At 40.5% G+C, this 17558-nt stretch overlaps 1 protein-coding gene across 1 annotated transcript in view; it reads left to right on the top strand.

Annotated features, from left to right (window-relative positions):
* Positions 1-17558, top strand: part of gabra3 (gamma-aminobutyric acid type A receptor subunit alpha3) — a 95165-nt gene that overhangs the window by 24159 nt on the left and 53448 nt on the right. The window contains exon 2 of the mRNA XM_057360947.1: positions 16445-16551. Within this exon, the coding sequence (XP_057216930.1) occupies positions 16466-16551 (86 nt within the window). The 5' untranslated portion in view covers positions 16445-16465. The remainder of the gene's footprint in view (positions 1-16444; positions 16552-17558) is intronic.

Here is a 17558-nt window from a genome sequence, read left to right as displayed (position 1 = left end):
CCAATTAAGAACAGGGATACCATGGTCATTAAACCAGGTACTGGTAGCTTTGGCACTGTGTGCAGGTGCCAAGTCCTGTTGGAAAATGAAATCTGCATCTCCATGAAGTTGGCTACATCCACTCTGTTTAACTGACGGGCCTAGGCTCCTCACCTCTCTGTCTGACTGCAGCACACGAACACACCAGAGGTTGCGCTAGACTTTTTTATTGTCCATCATTTTGACTGACAGGCTCGTAAAAAATCGTTTTTTTAACCCATAATCTATTATTACCCGTCTCTATGGTGCAAGGTGGCTTTACGTGGTAATTAGTATGTTCGTGACGTCATCACGCTGTACTTGCGTCTCGGAACTTGTTTTATTTTAATACAACTGAATGCCCAATAAAGCCGTTGTTGTTTATATTCATCTATATATTTAATGTTTTAATGTTTATGTTCATATGTGATTCGATCTGGGAAAACTCAACACATGGTGCAAATTTATATATTACAGTTTTTGATACCATATTCAAGCCCTTTCCAAATCAGTTTTTATTTTGCTCATACCTTGTGTATGTAACAAAAGTTATGGCTGAGGTCAGCTGAAGCACTATGATTTTCAGGAACGGAATTTGGAGGAAAACGGGTTTAAAGTTAAGTGATGAAAATAAAAGCACAACAGCAGTATCACAAGTAAAAGTCACTTTACAGTGGTAAAAGACTTACTCTAATAACAATTTAATAAAAAACATTTCCCAGTGTTGAAGTCTATAAAAATACTGTTCAAAACCGTTTGAATAAAACGAAAGTAAGGAAAACGGTGCAGGCACACTTAAAGAACGAGAGCTCTGCCATTATCACTACACAAGGAAACTAGCAAACATTACGGACAACAACTAATAAGCAGTGAAGCAAGTTTTACGTTGTTTATCATGTGCATAGTGTCTGGACTTTTGATCATCCCTCGTATGTTTTGCGATCGGATAACTCCCGGTGCTGCAGACGGGGAGCTCTGTCATCTCACGAAAACTTTGCATGCCGTAGTTTACACAGGACTGGCAGGAAATGTGCATCGATACACTTTGATAGGTGTCCCAGCGCGACATCCGACGGGTTTTCCCAGATCGCATCACATATGTCTAGTCAGTAACAATGACAGGTGAAAACACGCACGTCCCTTCGCGAGCATATAACGCAAACGGGAAACGAGGAGTTACAAATTGCCCTCATTGTAATCCGTCAAAATGACGGACGGACGGACGGCCTTCAGATTTTTCACTGGTAAACATTTTTTGTCAATGACAGAGAATTTTCGGTTAACGCAACCTCTCGTACACACACGTACAGGAAAATCTGGACCACGGCCAATCAGAGGGGGGTCCGCCCTTCACTATCTCTGATTGGTTTAAACCATGATATGGGCCTAATGTGTGTCTGTTGTTGAATCACAGGGAGACTTTCAGAGTCGCGGAGACTTTTTTTCTCCGTCGAACGGCTGGTCGCACCGGTGCGACCTCAGATTTTTCTTAGTCGCACCATTGAGAAATAAGGTCGCACTCTAGAGGCCTGCCCAAAGTGTCTCCATTTGTAGATTGTTTGCCTAACTGTAGACTGGTGAATTTCTAAAGTCTTTGAAATAACTTTGTAACCCTTGCCAGCTTTATGTCAACAATTCTTGATCGTAGATCCTCTGAAAGCTCTTTTTGGCAAGGCATGGCTCAAATAAGCGTGTTCCAGTGTTGAAGTCTCGAGACTCGGACTCGGTCTTGAACTCGGTCTCGAGACCTTATTTTAATGGTCTTGGTCTTGTCATGGACTTGTGTGCATTTTGACTCGGTCTCGACTCGTACTCGAACATGTTCGGAATTGGACTTATGCCCGAGTCCACTCGAGTCCCATCAAAAATATTAAATACATTGAAAAGACGTCCCTTTATGGGCCAAAAATGAAAGTTGTTTCTATAGCTTTTCATGGCGTCTCCTGATTGTCTAATATTGATGTCCAGTCTGTACAAAGTAAAAACTGGTTGAAATTTTGAGTTTACACATGGAAATAAATTAAGTGACACTCTTTGAAATAAACTGAGTTGAATGATTTGAGTGCCGTAAGATAGCAAGCAACCATTGAATCAAGGTTAAAAATTGATTATTTGTCAATGTTCATTGCATTGAATCAGTATCACTTTTGTACCTGCAAAAATCACCGTTATTGTGATCTTTTTTAGCTTTAGTTGAGCTCTTGGCTCTTCTATTTTAATGTTAAATTAGGTTTCCTTCAGCCATAACTGTTAAAATAAATTAGTTGTAGCAAAGAGATGATTACTTCTGAATGGTAATGCATGTATTTTGAAATTGTTTAGATCACTGTTAATAATTGGGTTTGTTTTATTAATGTGTCAGCTCTGTGGATCTGTAGTTTGATATACTGTGATTTTTTAGGAATTAACATATTCGCAATCTGTTAAACCACTTTAACACACAACGACATCAAGAATCTGCATATGAAACTCAACAATGATGACAATCAACAAAAGAAAGCTTCATGCTGCAATGCATGCTGGGTGATCTGTTTATCTGAATTATTTTGACGATTGTCATCATTGTTGAGGGTTGTATGATGAGGGTTGATGTCAGTGAAATATGTTTGTTTATTTTCTCTCAATACTTGTGCATTGACTAGCCAGAGTCAATCAATTGACCAGTCATCAACTGATCAATAATGTTTAAAACTAATGCATTTTATTACAGCCTGACAATTTCCATGAAAACAACCCCAACTTTTGTAAAAGCATGTCTGTCTTTCACAGTGCACAAGTGTTTTTTTATAACACTACTACATGACCTGAACGAATTAATTTAACAAAAGTCAAGGATCAAGAGCCCAACTAAAGCAAACACTGATCACAATAATGGTTATTATTGTGGGTACAAAACTCATTTCACAGAGTCTCATTTCATTTATTTCCATGTGAAAACTGAAACTAGTCTGATAAACTTCAGATTTGAACCAGTTTTTACATTGTACCAAGGTCCCCTGTACGTCATTATCAGACGTTCAGAAAACGTAATAATGGGCCAATAAAGGGACGTCTTTTTCAACATCGAAAGATGCAGAAAAGACGTCTTTTGGACATATCTTTGGTCAGGGGGAAGTCATAATTGTAATAAAATTACCTTTACAACACTTACTATGTGGCCTTTTTTACCCTCAGCTAATAATATTTTTAAACTAATATCAGTCTAAGTAAATAAAACACAGTGTATATGCCATGGTATATTTAATGCACTGAGCACTCTGTGAGCTAGCTGATTGATGTTATGCTAACCTCGTGTAACACAGCAGGACACAAACAGTTTTATTGTTTCCACCAAACATTTAACATATTCTTGAAGATTTCTATAGGTCTCGTCTCAGATCTCTTGTCCTAGGACTCGGACTTGACTCGGACTCGACCCTCTCTGGACTCGGTCTTGACTCGAACTCAACCTACTCTGGACTCGGTCTTGACTCGAACTCGACCTACTCTGGACTCGGACTTGACTCGGACTCGAATACTCGACTCGACTACAACACTGGCATGTTCTTCTTGTGCAGCGCAAACTCCAAAAGTTTGAGGGGTTTTTATCAGTTAAAGTAGCTGTAGTCTATAGACTACAAAGTAGCTGTAAACTGTAGACTCCAGGTGTGCTAAAACCTGACTCCAATTAGCTTTTTTGAGGTCATTAACTCAAGGGTTCACGTACTTTTTCCACAAGCACTACAAGGTTTTTTGGTTGTTCTCAATAAAGACATGAAAGATCAAAAAAATGTGTTATTATTTTAGACACATTTTATTTGTCAATACCCTTGACTTAGATGAAGATCAGATCACATTTTATGACAAATTTATTCAGAAAACCATGAAATTCCAAAAGGTTCACATACTTTTTCTTGCCACTGTATATTAATATTCAGCAAAAAGACATGAAATAACGCCTACATTTAAACATTTTTACTCTCCATTAGCAGTCAGTAGCAAAGCATGCTGGGAACTAGAAACCTGCTTTAACTCATTCTGTGAATGTGTCCATATACAGTATGTGTAATGTATAATATACAATCACATTTATATGGGAACATCTATGTGCAATATATACTCAATAAAAGATCAAATGTGATGAATATTAGATTTATTTTTTTCTTCGTTTCTAAATATATGTATATGTTCAATATATAGCCATACTGTATATTGTCAATGCATATATTGCTGTATATTGAAAAATATTAGCACCAGCTTCCAATATATGGAAATGTATTATGTAATATATCGCATTATATTTGCAGTATATTCCCATATATATTTGTTCCGTAGGGGATGCTTGCTTATAGTCCTTTTGGAAGCTTAACAGTATGAATCACCAACCGAATCATACAACCTCGATGACTTGAGCGTGAGTAAATGATGATGGCACTTTCAGTTTTAAGATAACTATTCCTTTTCCTGCCGAGACCACCGTAAATGGTTATCTGTATCCAGTTATCTCCTTTTCAAACCAGCATCCTTTAGAGTAATTACATACCTCCCAATGAGGATTTGCTACCTAGACAACCACTACTAGATATGCAGGCAGGCGGCCTATTGATAAATCTCATAATTACAACCTTCAGAGGAGCTTTCATGTGAAATTAGCTGTATGGTGGACCACAGCCTATGCAATAACACTTGGTTATGCGAGTCGTGTGCACAGGGTGACAAATGTGATAGGGCATATCACCAGATAAGAGTGCTTAGCGACGAGCACAGGTGGCAGTGGTGTAGTGTAGGTTTCTATCTTCACAGCTGAGCAGTAATGCATTAGGACAGATTTCACCCACCAGGCACTTGCAGCTGGTCCCCATTGTAATGATGAATGTTTGCATTTCATTTAGCGCAGTTATCATCTACGTGTGACCAGTCGTAGCAGCAGTCTACAGGTCTTTCATGATCCTAATTAGCACACAATTTTGCATAATTAGCTAAAGAAAGCATCAATATTAATATTACTTAAAGTTTGTTTTATACGAGCTACTAAACCCATGAGTCTAACACTTGGATATGAATGAATGTTGCAAATCATGCAGCTTGTTTGGGAGAGGTGTGATGATCGAATGTATAGTTTACATCTTGAAGACAAAATGGGTGAAAAGTAGTCTTACATTGAGGGAGCCAAGTCATATGTAGGAACAAGTGCACATAGACTTGAATTTGGGCTTTCTGGTGACCACCAGATTGAGATACCCAACAAAACATTCAAAACAACCTTGAGATACCCTGGCAACCAACTAAGCACACTCTAGCTGCTCCTCAGCAACCGCAATGCCTTTGCAACAACATAAAAACATTGTGTATTGTGGTGATTAGTTTTGTTTAGTAAGTGCTGTTTGTCTTATCTCACAGTCCAAACACAGTATGTGAGAAAATATTTCTGTATTGCGTATTTTTGGTATTTTTGGTTGGTGTAGTATCCAAATACAAAATGTAATGATTTGCACCAGTGCACATCTCAGGAGGGTGGCTGTTGTCTGTCAGATTCTGACTGCTGTAGTTTATCCACAGATATGTTCTTAAGGTCTTGTCAGTAAATTGCTGCAGTGGTTTGCAGGTTTAGAGCCTCCCTGTACTAAAACAAAGATTTTGACAAAGCATGCACGCATTGTTGTCTTTCTCTGTGAACGCTAGCCACAGGTTTAGGAAATCATGCGAAGGATTCGATATCTTGGCTAGACTGTATCTGGATTTTACATTTCAGCACTCAACGTTATGTGCAGCACTGCTTAGTTGTGTCAGGCTTTTCAAAAATATGGATTCATGGATCTCATATTTCAGTGAAATGGAAAAAGAGCCTGTAACACAAATTGTTTACTAGTACAGATAGACTTATTTTTCTTCTATAAAATATGCCTGCTTGTATAAATCCCCCCCCCCAAAAAAAACATCCAAACACAGTATATACTTTTAGACTCTTATGCCTTGGCCGTTTGCATGATATTTGTCAAACACACTCCAAATGTATTTATGGACAGTTGTTACTGATGTTCATCTCTGAGTCATGTCAACAAATTTCAATCCATATTGGCCGACAATATATTATTGATCCTCAAAACCCCTTCTGGCCGCCTGTTTATTTCAAAGAATGGGTGGCTAATGCTTTGAAGTGCTTCCCACAGTCTTAAAGAACAGAGGCAGTCCAGCCTAGAATCCACTTCAGCTAGCAGCATGCAAATCAGTTATTAAGGAAACCAAGGTCGCCTACAGAGTCATTATTTGTTGTCAGCTGCCTGCACCTGCTTGGTCGGAGTGGGCCTGCAGTGGCTCCTGTTTCAACGTCATCCAGTATCTGTATATTCCTGTGCCGGTCCCCTCCGGTAGAAATGCCAGAGATGACAGCACTGTCTGTGCCTCTTGATCCCGGGACCGGTCTGTGCGAAAGGGAGCAGGGGCATTAGAGAGGACAATGCCACCATTGCTGCCACTCTTAACAAAGGTGCCTGAGCTAAAATGGTGAGTTGGCAGCAATGCCAGTTCAAATTATGGTAACAGGTGTTTTCTGCTGCATTTGCACTCCCCTCTGGATGGAGGTTAAAATGTATACTGTACACTGTGTACACTTCTTACTTTCATGCTACGTAGCAATCTTGCAATTCACTTGTGAAGTGAAAAATGGCCCATGATGCTTATGTCACATACTTGTGTTCAACGTATGCATGATGTGTAATAAGTGTTTGCATGGATGTAGCAGCACCACAGTGACCTTTATTGATGGGTCCCATTGGCTAATGCTGCTTTCAAATGTTTTCATCTCCATGGTAACCACATCATCCCACAAAAGATAAATTGAAAGCTATTTTAAATGCCTTACAATTTCCCTAGGCTCATATTGAAATGTATAAAGATTTTCAGAGCCAAACAAATCATAAAGTGCCACCAAAAAAGTCTGTCGACACCTACTGATCCAGTAAATGGTCACTGCAACCCACAGTCATTAGGTTGTCAGTTTCCTCTGTGTTGTATAGTAGACCCACATTTTGTCACGGGCTGGTGTGGACAGAACACAAATGCAGGCAGCAGCGGAGGTGAAGGAGCTAACAAAGACTTTTATTTGGACAAGAAACGAAACACCCCCGAGGGGAAAACGAAACAGATATATATATAAAACCAAAGACTTCCCACGTGGGGGCAAAACATAAAACAAGAGAAGCAAAAAAAAAAACCTAACTCAAAAACTCGACCAAACGTCTTACAAAAAACACGGCAGGGTAATAAAGGCAAACACACAAAACTCACGATTCACGGACAAGGCAGAGAACAGAAACAAGGGTAACAACACGAGCACACAAACAAGGTACAACCATCGAGCACAAGACAAGAAACACGAGGATCTTTTAAAGGGAAGACAAATGAAGGATAAAGACTCAGGGCAGGTGAGGGTAATCAAACACAGCCGGGAAATAATACAGGAAACGAGAGGGGCGGGGCCAATGACGAGACACTGGAGAGAACGCATATTATTGTCAAAAGGACAACAATATGTTTCTCTCCACACATAACCAAAGGCTTTGTCATGACTCTGCCACAGGACCAAGAAAAACATGACTAAGAGAGGCAGAGCCATGACACATTTATTACATCCGTGAGGATTCCATCCATGTGACTCTCCATCTCACATTACTGACATTTAAGGCTGTTAACAGTGAAAGATTTTAATATGATGACCTCCATACGAGCAGGACTTGAAATGTGGAGGAAGACATGACATTAACAATGTGAATCTAGTCTGCCATAATGGACCATGGAAATTGGAAATGTTATTTCTGGCTCTTGACAAAGGTAGGAATCCTACAGCTTTTATTACACACATAACCTCTACTAATGATACAGAATCAGTTGTAATGTTAGCTATTTGATTCTAAGCTGAAGGATCTGACTCTTGGATCCCGTTTTTTTATAAAGCGGAATGAGGTATTTTAGAGCATTTTGTTAAACCACTGTTTTCTGAAACGATTTAGACACTTTAAAATGCTGGGTTGTTTTAAACCAGGGGTCTTCAACCAGGGGTCCGCGGCCCATAGGTGGTCTGCGGTCGAACTGCAAGGAGTCCGCTAATTACTGTTTACTCACAGGCAACTTTTTATTAAAAATGTAAAGCATGGGTACAGAAGTATTACAACCAATGTTCTGTTTAAGCTACGCACATGCGCGGCACTCATTGAAGCAGTGCATTCTCTGTCTCCCTTCCAATAAAAGTACGCATGAAAGGAGTTGCGTGCAAATGAAGTGCATTCTCATATGTTTCTGAACTTCTGTTCAAATTTGTTAAAGCTGTAAATCGCTAATTTGACAGCCAAATGACACCACACCGCTTCTGCATTGTAAACTCTGACAGAACTATCCTACATGTTTAAAATCAATGAAACGCTCACCGTGTAGTACAAAAGAATGACACTTACTAAAACAGCCTGATTTTACAACAGAATGCATAACATCTGCACTAATTTCTTTCGCATCCAGAGACAACTCCTACCTCCACTAGAATAGTCTTTGTGCCATTAACCAGGGTCAGTCATCTCATTGAAGCCTTAATAAAAACTAAAGTTCAAATAAATGTTTAATTGTCTATCTCACAGTAAAATGAAAATGTTTGATGCTGCAAATCCCTTAAAATAATCAAGCAATCTATATTAAAAGCAAAAATAATACGCAGAAAAGTATTTAGCCTATGTGCAACAATAACATAATAGTGCTAATGTAATGTCTTAACATAAGATTGCTGTGACAATAAGGTTGTTTCTATTTAAATAGCTCAGTTTACACATTTAGTATAGGGGGTCCCTGCTCCATGCATCTCTTATCTAAGGGGTCCTTGCCCCGAAAAACGTTGAAGACCCCTGATTTAAACTTTTGTTGAGTAAAATATGGTTAACCCAACTGCTGGTTAAATTAAACAGAAAATGTACACATTTTTCCCAACCATGGTTAAAACAACTCAGCATTTTTGTGAAGAGAAATTTTGAAGCCTAAAGTGATCTGAGCCGGTTGTTGCCATCTTGGCAATGCATCACCGCACGTTACTCCCAGATAATTGAAAATGGGTAGAGGCGGGGATGTGGGTGTAGCTTAGGTGCTTGATTGCTGAAACCACGCATGCCTAGCTCAACGTGATCAAGTTAGCTCAGGGTAAGGAGCTAATGCTATATGCTACTGGTAGCATAGGGGTCATTGGTGGTTGGGATGGAAGATATGGGTATCTTAAAATACGGTTACTAAAGATACAGCAGCGCCATTCCACATGTCATTCAACTGGCCACACCCTTAATTATGCTGAACTTTAAGGCTTAATATAATTCAAACGAATGAGTTATAAAAAATTCACCCCGCCTAAAGTTGTCATGAATTTGCTATTTAGACCTACTTTAGGCCTTTTCACACTGTGCTTAACCCCGGGTTATCTTCATTCTAAACCCTGTTTTTAACCCCGGGTAAACAATCGTTTCACACTTGTAATTTTGAAGCCGGGTTACCAGCGCATTTTACCCGGGGTTATGAAACCCTGCTCCAAAGCAGGGTTAGCACCGCTTTTGCAGGGTTAACCCCGCATTACGGTGCCAACGTGTGCAGTGTGAAACGAAGCGGGGGTAGAATGATATGACCAGACGCTTAGCAACAGACACCTAATCAAAAACTGAACAGCGCTTACCTCATTTCACAAGCTGTGCACAGTCACAGAAACTGTATAAACAATCCTTTGAGTTTTTAACTTATTTGAGTAAGTAACGTCTTAGGAGGCTTAAAACAGCCAAATAGGATTTGCGTGGGGTCATCTTTTCCCGGATGTGGAACAACGAGGTATTCGGTTATTTAAGTGACCACGCACTATTTTTATTCAGTCAGTTTGACGCTGCAGTATTTATCCAATCATGACTGTTGACACAACAAATGTGCAAATATGTGAAACGTGAAAAAGAGAACCCAGGATTCTGTTTACCTGGGGTTAAAAATAATGATTTCAAATGTGAAAAGCCCTTTTTTTGTACCAGGCTGTAAACATATATTTTTTCTGCTGTAAAGTTTTGCTGTTTCTGCTGTAAAGCATTTTAACATGGGGAGCCAGTCTCTAGAGGCCAGTCGATGAATTGCAGTTCACCTGCGCTGTCACGGTCCTGCATTCTTGGTTCTGTATTTCTAGTCATGTGGCAGGATCGGGACGGAACCCTTAGGTTTTATGTGAGAAAGCCATGAGTTGTTTATATTCTTTACTTCTCATGTGTTTTCTCGTGTCTCGTCAGTGGCCCCGCCCCTCTCGTTTCGTGTATTGCCTCCCTGCCGTGTCTAATGTTTCCCAACTGCCCTGTGTCATTATCCCTCTTTTGTGTTCCCTTTAAAATGCCTCATGTTTCATTGTCCTGTGCGCTTCGTTGTGTTTGGTATGTTACGTGTGACCCCGTGTTCCCGCGTCTCAGCCTTGCCTTGTCTGTCCGTGAACCTGTCTAGATAAGTGAGTTGTTTTAGTGTTCTTTGGTTTTTGTTTTGCCCCATTGTGGGAAGTTTTTCTTTGTCTTTTAAAATATTTTTGGTTATGGTGTTTGTCCCCCATCGAAGGTTTTTGTTTTATTATTAAAGTCTGTTGTGTTTACCCCCTCTTTCTGTCTGCGCCTGGGTTCTGTCCGCCACCGCTCGTGACATGCGCACCTGGCTACCGAACCCGAGACTACCTGAAGGAGGTGGTCTGAGTTCAGTTGCTCTCAAACTGTGGCAGGGTTCGCATGAATATGAAAGCAACACGGACCCGGGTGCGCACTTGATCAGGAAGTAAAGTGACCTGCGCATGCGTTTAAGCCGATTTACTTCAATAAAACACATGTTAGAGATGATAGTGTTGATGATTTGCCTTGGTTTTCAAGAAAGAGAGAGCCTGCATTGTATTTGCGCGTTGCGAGTGGAATCAGAGCGGCAGGTCAATGGTAATACACTGTTTCCTCAAAATAGTCTGTTTGCAAGCAGCAGAAAGCCGTCTGCATGCAATGCGCATACAATATACCCAAATGTCGTTTACTCTGCTGCGCATAATCGCACCAAATCAATATAAACACAATATATTGACCCGTTTTCTGTCATGTGCCGTGCACATGTTTGATGACGTAAGACGAACGCAAACGCACCAGGGTTCGATAGAATCAAGTTGAGTGTGAAACGACACCAACGCTGCGGGGGTGCGCCGGGAACAATCATACTCGGGTTCGGACCGCAGCAAACGTGCCCAATCTAAAAACGGCCTAAGTTGAAACCGCCGCTCAGTTGAAACAACCCAACATTTTTGGTGTACTCCACCATTCTTTTTTAAATAATTACGCTGTTGTTTATACAGTCGTAGCTCTCTTTGAGTTGAGCTAATAAGGGTGTTAACACAAACACAGCATTGTTGATTATAAGAGCAGCTACCTTCCGAATCTGCCATTTAGATGAACTGCTTTTAAATTATTTAATATCTACCATGCCAGTAATGCTCCTGGGGCCATGTGTATTTAATGGGCTTCAATTAGCCAGGCACTCATTAAACTACCTCCAGTGTGTGTGTGTGTGTGTGTGCATGTACCTGAGCGTTTAAAAGACAGTGATTGACAGGCAAGCAACCTGCACTGAATTACTGACACAACTTGCAATGTACTTAAAGATGGACCGGGTCTTTGACCTTTTGCTGATGCTTTGACAGTTTTCAGCAGTTACACAAAACTCTCCTCAATGCACGGTCACTGTTTGACATATAAACTTGATTGCTTGCTCTGTCTTAGCTAACGTTGTTATAAATCACTGCAGGCATTGTCTGTTATTTTGACTGATTAAAAAAAACTAATCTCATTTTAGTTATCTTAATGTAGTATGTACTGTAGGTTGTATGTATTCTTTGAAATTCATCCTGAAATTTATTTTTCTGCTTTAGGTGTTATAACCTGCTGTGTTTGATTTTGTTGTTCCCATTTGGGGTTTGGCTGTTTTACCCGGCGCTTGGCTGGGATACAGAGGCTTGTGAAACATTGCAGCCTATTACTGGATCGCTAGCTAATTAGAAAATTAAAACTTTGTGACTTACAGTTGCTGCCCGAGGTAACGATAAATCGAATTCTGATTGGTCAAGCAAGGCATTGTTGTGTCTGAGCATTTGGCTGCATGTTTTCTAACCTGCATGTTCGAAAGGCACCTATGGCGTTTACCCGACACAACATTATTTTCAACAGCAGAATAAGAATATGAACTTTGTAAATCACGTTGCAGGAATATGTCTATATCATGAATGCACACCATTTTTTCATTATTGATTTAATTTGGCTGGTTTGGGCAAGTAAATGTTAATGTTGTTTTAAGTAGTTTGAAGACATTTTCAAGTTTAATATATAATCAACAACAGGCAAAACAGATTGGGGGGTTGGCATGGTTCTGCTGTGCTGTACACCATACCAGAGGTGTGGACTCGAGTCACATGACTTGGACTCGAGTCAGACTCGAGTCATGAATTTGATGACTTTTGACTCGACTTGACAAAAAGTAAAGAGACTTGCAACTCGACTTGGACTTTAACATCAGTAACTCGTGACTTCACTTGGACTTGAGACTTTTGACTTGAAAAGACTTGCTACTTTCCCCAAAACCCAAAGATAAAAAAGTATGTTGACGTGGACCGCACTATCTCTCTCTGTGTTTATGTGTGTGTGTGCTGTAGGCACAACATCCAATCAATTTAGATCCACGTTGTTTTGATCCGACAGTATCCATCCAATCAAAATGCAGGACAACCAATGAAGAAGAACTGTCAAACAACGCGCCAGTTGGCAAAAATGATACCAAAGATAGTTTCGTTCGGATATAAAAACTACGAGGTGGTCAACAAAAAACGAACTGCAATATGCAAAACATACGGGTCGAAGATTACAGATGGAGACGCAACAACTTCTAACTTCGTTCGACATTTGAAGTTGCACAAAGAACGGTAAGTTTTGAATGACGATAACGTTAGCTTATCGGCTAAGTAACTTTGCTAGCTGCATAGTTAAATCAATGAGACTGTAAACTCACTGTTAACGTTACATTGCAAACACGTTAAAAGGATCCCTGGGTATAGAGCGATGTATGGCTTAATATATGAACAATGGCATTGACTTTATAATTGTGAAATAAAAAAAACAGTGTAACTGTCACAGTATTCATAAACTTTGACAAAATATTTTTACTAGGAGGCCGCTATTTTTTGCGTCAGAATGCGTGATGTCAAATGCATGGTTGCCACCTAAACCTGTTCTCTTTCGCAACAGCGAAGCACACACGTTTTCCATATATAACAGTAAAATATGACACGTAAAACATAAGATCAGATATACAAACACACAGAGACAGTAGGTGGCGGTATGTCCTCTTGACACAAGCCAGCCTGCCTGCCATAAAAGAACGCGTTCAGTATTAGACGTCTGTTCAAAGTGAGCGTGCATTAAATCATAGCTTTAAATTACCGCCTTTGAGACATTTAAGACATCAGCATCCACCGTAATCGTATACTTTACACATTATGAGAATATACTGATAAACACAATAATAATGCTTGCGGTTTGGTTATTCTGTATTAGAGCACACGTGAATATTAGCCCCCGTCAGCTAAGGACCGAGGGAGAGAAGACAATAACGTTAGGCTACTGATGTTGATAAATCAACATCAAAAAGTCAAAATCTGGATAAAATGCATTGTATAATGGCTAAAACATCGTGTATATGATAAATTCGAAATGATTTTGGTTATTAATATGCACGTTTGTGTTGTTTCTGACAAACAATATTAAAATGTAGGAAAATACACCAAATAGCGTCTTTATTTTCTTTCTTTTTTTTAGCATTATATAAAAGCAGGAGCAACAACAGTAAATGACGAGAGAGAACCAAGCTTGGACTTTGTTATGTTTTATTATGTGTGACCGGCAGTTGACCGTGAGGGAGCTGCCGGCATTTTACTTTCGTTTTGTTGTTTGTTTATTTTATTAAAGTTTTGTTGTTCAACGTTCGCTGGTTCCCTCCTCCTTCCTTGCTGTGAACATTGTTACACATATATAGATATATATATATATATTATCCTACAGAACCTTATATTTACTGGAGAACTGATTAGTGTGTCGGTGTTTAGTTTGGCTGCCTAGCTGTGCGTGCAACCAGTTTACGTCATCGAAAAAGAACATGGCGGCCTCCTTAGGTTAAAATGAGTATTACATTTAGGTTTTTTTTTAAGAACTGAAAATATTTGATGTGTTTCTAACGACAAATGCTAGTAGTGTAAGGCTATTACAACGCATTAAGCCATACATCTCTCTATACACCGGGTTCGCTTTAAAGGGACTCGAAAGGACTCGAAACTCAAACTGTAGGACTTGGGACTTGACTTGAGACTTGTCGGTCTTGACTTGGGACTTGACTCGGGACTTGTCTGTCTTGACTTGGGACTTGACTCGGGACTTGAGGGCAAAGACTTGAGACTTACTTGTGACTTGCAATACAATGACTTGGTCCCACCTCTGCACCATACCCTATACTGACATCCGCAAAGTGTTCTGCAGTTACCCTAAATGCACGCCAAATGCTGTTCACCTCTTCTGCTGTATACGTCTGGCAGCATAAAATCAAGAAAACACTACTGCAAGCCCACAAGCACCATAGAACCTCATGTATTTTCTCCTTTTAATTTAAGATAAGCCACAGAAGCGGCCCACTGTGGGATGCCGGTGTGGGCAATATGTCATTTCTTCCCTGCTGATCATGGATCAGTCAAAGGTGCCCTTAGCTCGGATCTTTCTTTTTATCTTGAATCAATTTGAGGGTGCGTATGTGAATTTGATTAATCTTTGAAATCTATCTGGTTTGTGTGTGCAATAACAGCCGCATGAATAATAGCCAAAAATACAGCCTCTTAATGCATTTGTTTACTGCATATTATGTTTGTTAAAAGAAATTACTTTGCAGTGTTCAAGTGCTGCAAAAGGGATTGTATTACTGTTTTGGGCTCTTTGCAATTAGATTGAAGTCCACTTGTAATTCATTCCAATGCAGGCGGCAAATGAATGCTCCCCCAGTGTATTACAAGGGGAAAACCTCTTTCAAGCCTCCTATCAGCAACATGTTTGGCCCCAGCAGCTCTAGATACAGATACAGATCCGCAAAAAGTTCTGCAAAAGTTAACAGAATAAAATTTGACTGCAGGCTTCCATTTGGCAAGCTATCAGAGCAAAAATCTCCAGACAGTTTTATCAAATTCTCTACAGTGCTGCTCCGCACAGTAGGTTCCAGTGAACACTTGTCACAAACAGGTTGCATTCTCAAACACTGGCACTTCGGGGGATGCATCCAATACTGCGCACGTGTTTCTGCGCTCCGTTAAAACTTGTTTGTTGCGTAAACATTGTCACATAAAGAACAAGCGGCTGCGGCAGGGACCGTCAGTGGATTGGAGATATTTCAGAAGCTGTGTATCGATATTTCATGATGTATGTGACGTAAATTCATTGCCAATACTCTCGGCTGCTGTTGTGTGAGCAAGCACGTGGAGTGCTTTGAACTTGCAAAGAGACACAGACGAGAGAGTGTATTAAGCGATGAATGTACTCTCTTTCTCTCAAGTAGCACTGGGAAGTTTGTTTAATTGTAGTGAATTGGTTTGTCAGCTGTCTCGGCTGACAGGAAATCGTGACTCATGGACTTCCGAACGCTGCTGAGAGAAGAGGCGAGCAGAAGAGAGCTCTTATTTCTCTCTGCTGTGTGTTTCATTGCTGCTTGCTCATTCAGCACACACGTGGATTTCTTAATCGAAGTATTATGATGCCTTGTATTTAGTGGAGCTGAAATTGTGAACAAATGAAACGCCTCAGTCTCAAATCTTTAGTCCCACTGTAGTCTTCAGGAGTTTCAAAGTTATTATCCAAATATTTTAATTTTACAGGATATTTCTGTGTTGCCAAACTGTGATTGGTTGCTTGACATATCAGTGAGGTGACCTCTTGGACAGTCCTTCGACAGTAAAAGGTGCTATGGAGTCCAGACCTTCTGCTGTCCACCTGAAGGTCTCTTTACGCATGATGTGTTCCACTGTGCTGTATGAAAATTACAGCTTTACTAAATACATAAGTACTCATACTATGTCCTTAAAAAAACGGTTGATCACCCGTGGATCATCAAGGGTGGGCATCAAAGTTACAGAATGTCTTTCACATTTAACCCTTCAGAAATGCATCGCAAGTGCAGGAGCGTGCATGCCAAGTTCTCCAAGTGGGAGGACAAGCTCCTTGCAAGCATGTGTTCAGGGAATGCTAATGTCTCACTCGTGTTGTCAACAAAACAGTCGCCAATTAATCACGAAATGGCGTCTGCCACTTTGGCCTCTAATTTGCTTGTTCTCACACTCCTTCCTCTTTTCTCTCCGCAGGCTTTCTGGGCTCAGAGTGATATGGCTGGCACTCTCTGCAAGCTCGCAGCACACATCCCTTGCGTGTGGATCGTCCTCATACTTTTCGACCCCAGCTCGCAAACTGGGTAGGATGAATCATCAACCCTCCCCGTCTTGCTATGCTCTCTGTCTTCCTTTTCCCCCCCGTTGCAGGCTCCAGGGATGCATTGCAGCTAATACGTTCATTAATAAGGTTCTATTACTGTATCAGGGGCTTTACGATCTGCAAAATGCCATTGGAAATAACCGTAGTTGGGTGTAAATCGTTGGCACCAACCGCCACAAATTGGATTTCGGCTCGCTTACAAGTGTGACTCAATAAACCTGGAAAGAAACTGATGCCGGAGCAACCCGAGGGATGTCGAGACGGGTTTAGCCTAGATTGCACGCCAGCGATACCAGACGGCTTTTACTGCTCATTAGCTCACTCATACATGTCATAATTGTGAAAGTACATCCAAACAGGGATTTAGGGAAAAAGGTGATTCTGAGCTCGCGATCAACATCAAACGTTTGGACTAGCGGTGTCCTGAAGGTTATTGCACTGTATTGATTTAGTCCAACCCAACATTAAATCACACTACTGTTGCAATATACTGTAACATTCAGTGTTTCCTGACTAAGTGTGTGGTTTGTGTACGTTCGTAACAATGGCCTTAATCCAGATCTTCAATCATATCAGATCATCGCCTGGTAGGTGTTTAAAAGGGAATCATTATACTCCAGATTTCCAGCTATTATTCTCAGCTTATGAAGATATATCTGCGTGTTGGTAGAGCGAGTGCATGTGGTGCCAGGCATGCTCAGCAGGCATCTATTCATCTGGATCCTCACCAGCATTGTCAGAATAATTAGTCAAAGAAGAACATTGATTGGAATCTACCAATTCCATCTGCCAGCAACACAAGCAAATGAGAAACACATGTACGTGAGGGAAAGAGAAAGATGCATTCAGGGAGAAAGCAGAAAGGTGCCAACTGTTCGTTTAATGTCCTGCACACATAATATTCAGCGGGGGTCACTGAAAGTGGTCGCCTTGCTTTGTGAGAGGCAATTCATTTTCCACTGTGTCAGCAGAGAAGCGCTGCACTGA

This window comes from Triplophysa rosa, linkage group LG19 (genome assembly GCF_024868665.1).
Source record: "Triplophysa rosa linkage group LG19, Trosa_1v2, whole genome shotgun sequence".
NCBI classification, from domain to species: domain Eukaryota; kingdom Metazoa; phylum Chordata; class Actinopteri; order Cypriniformes; family Nemacheilidae; genus Triplophysa; species Triplophysa rosa.
The sequence above is the reverse complement of the archived record's forward strand: the minus strand, read 5'-3'. Positions and strand labels throughout refer to the sequence as shown.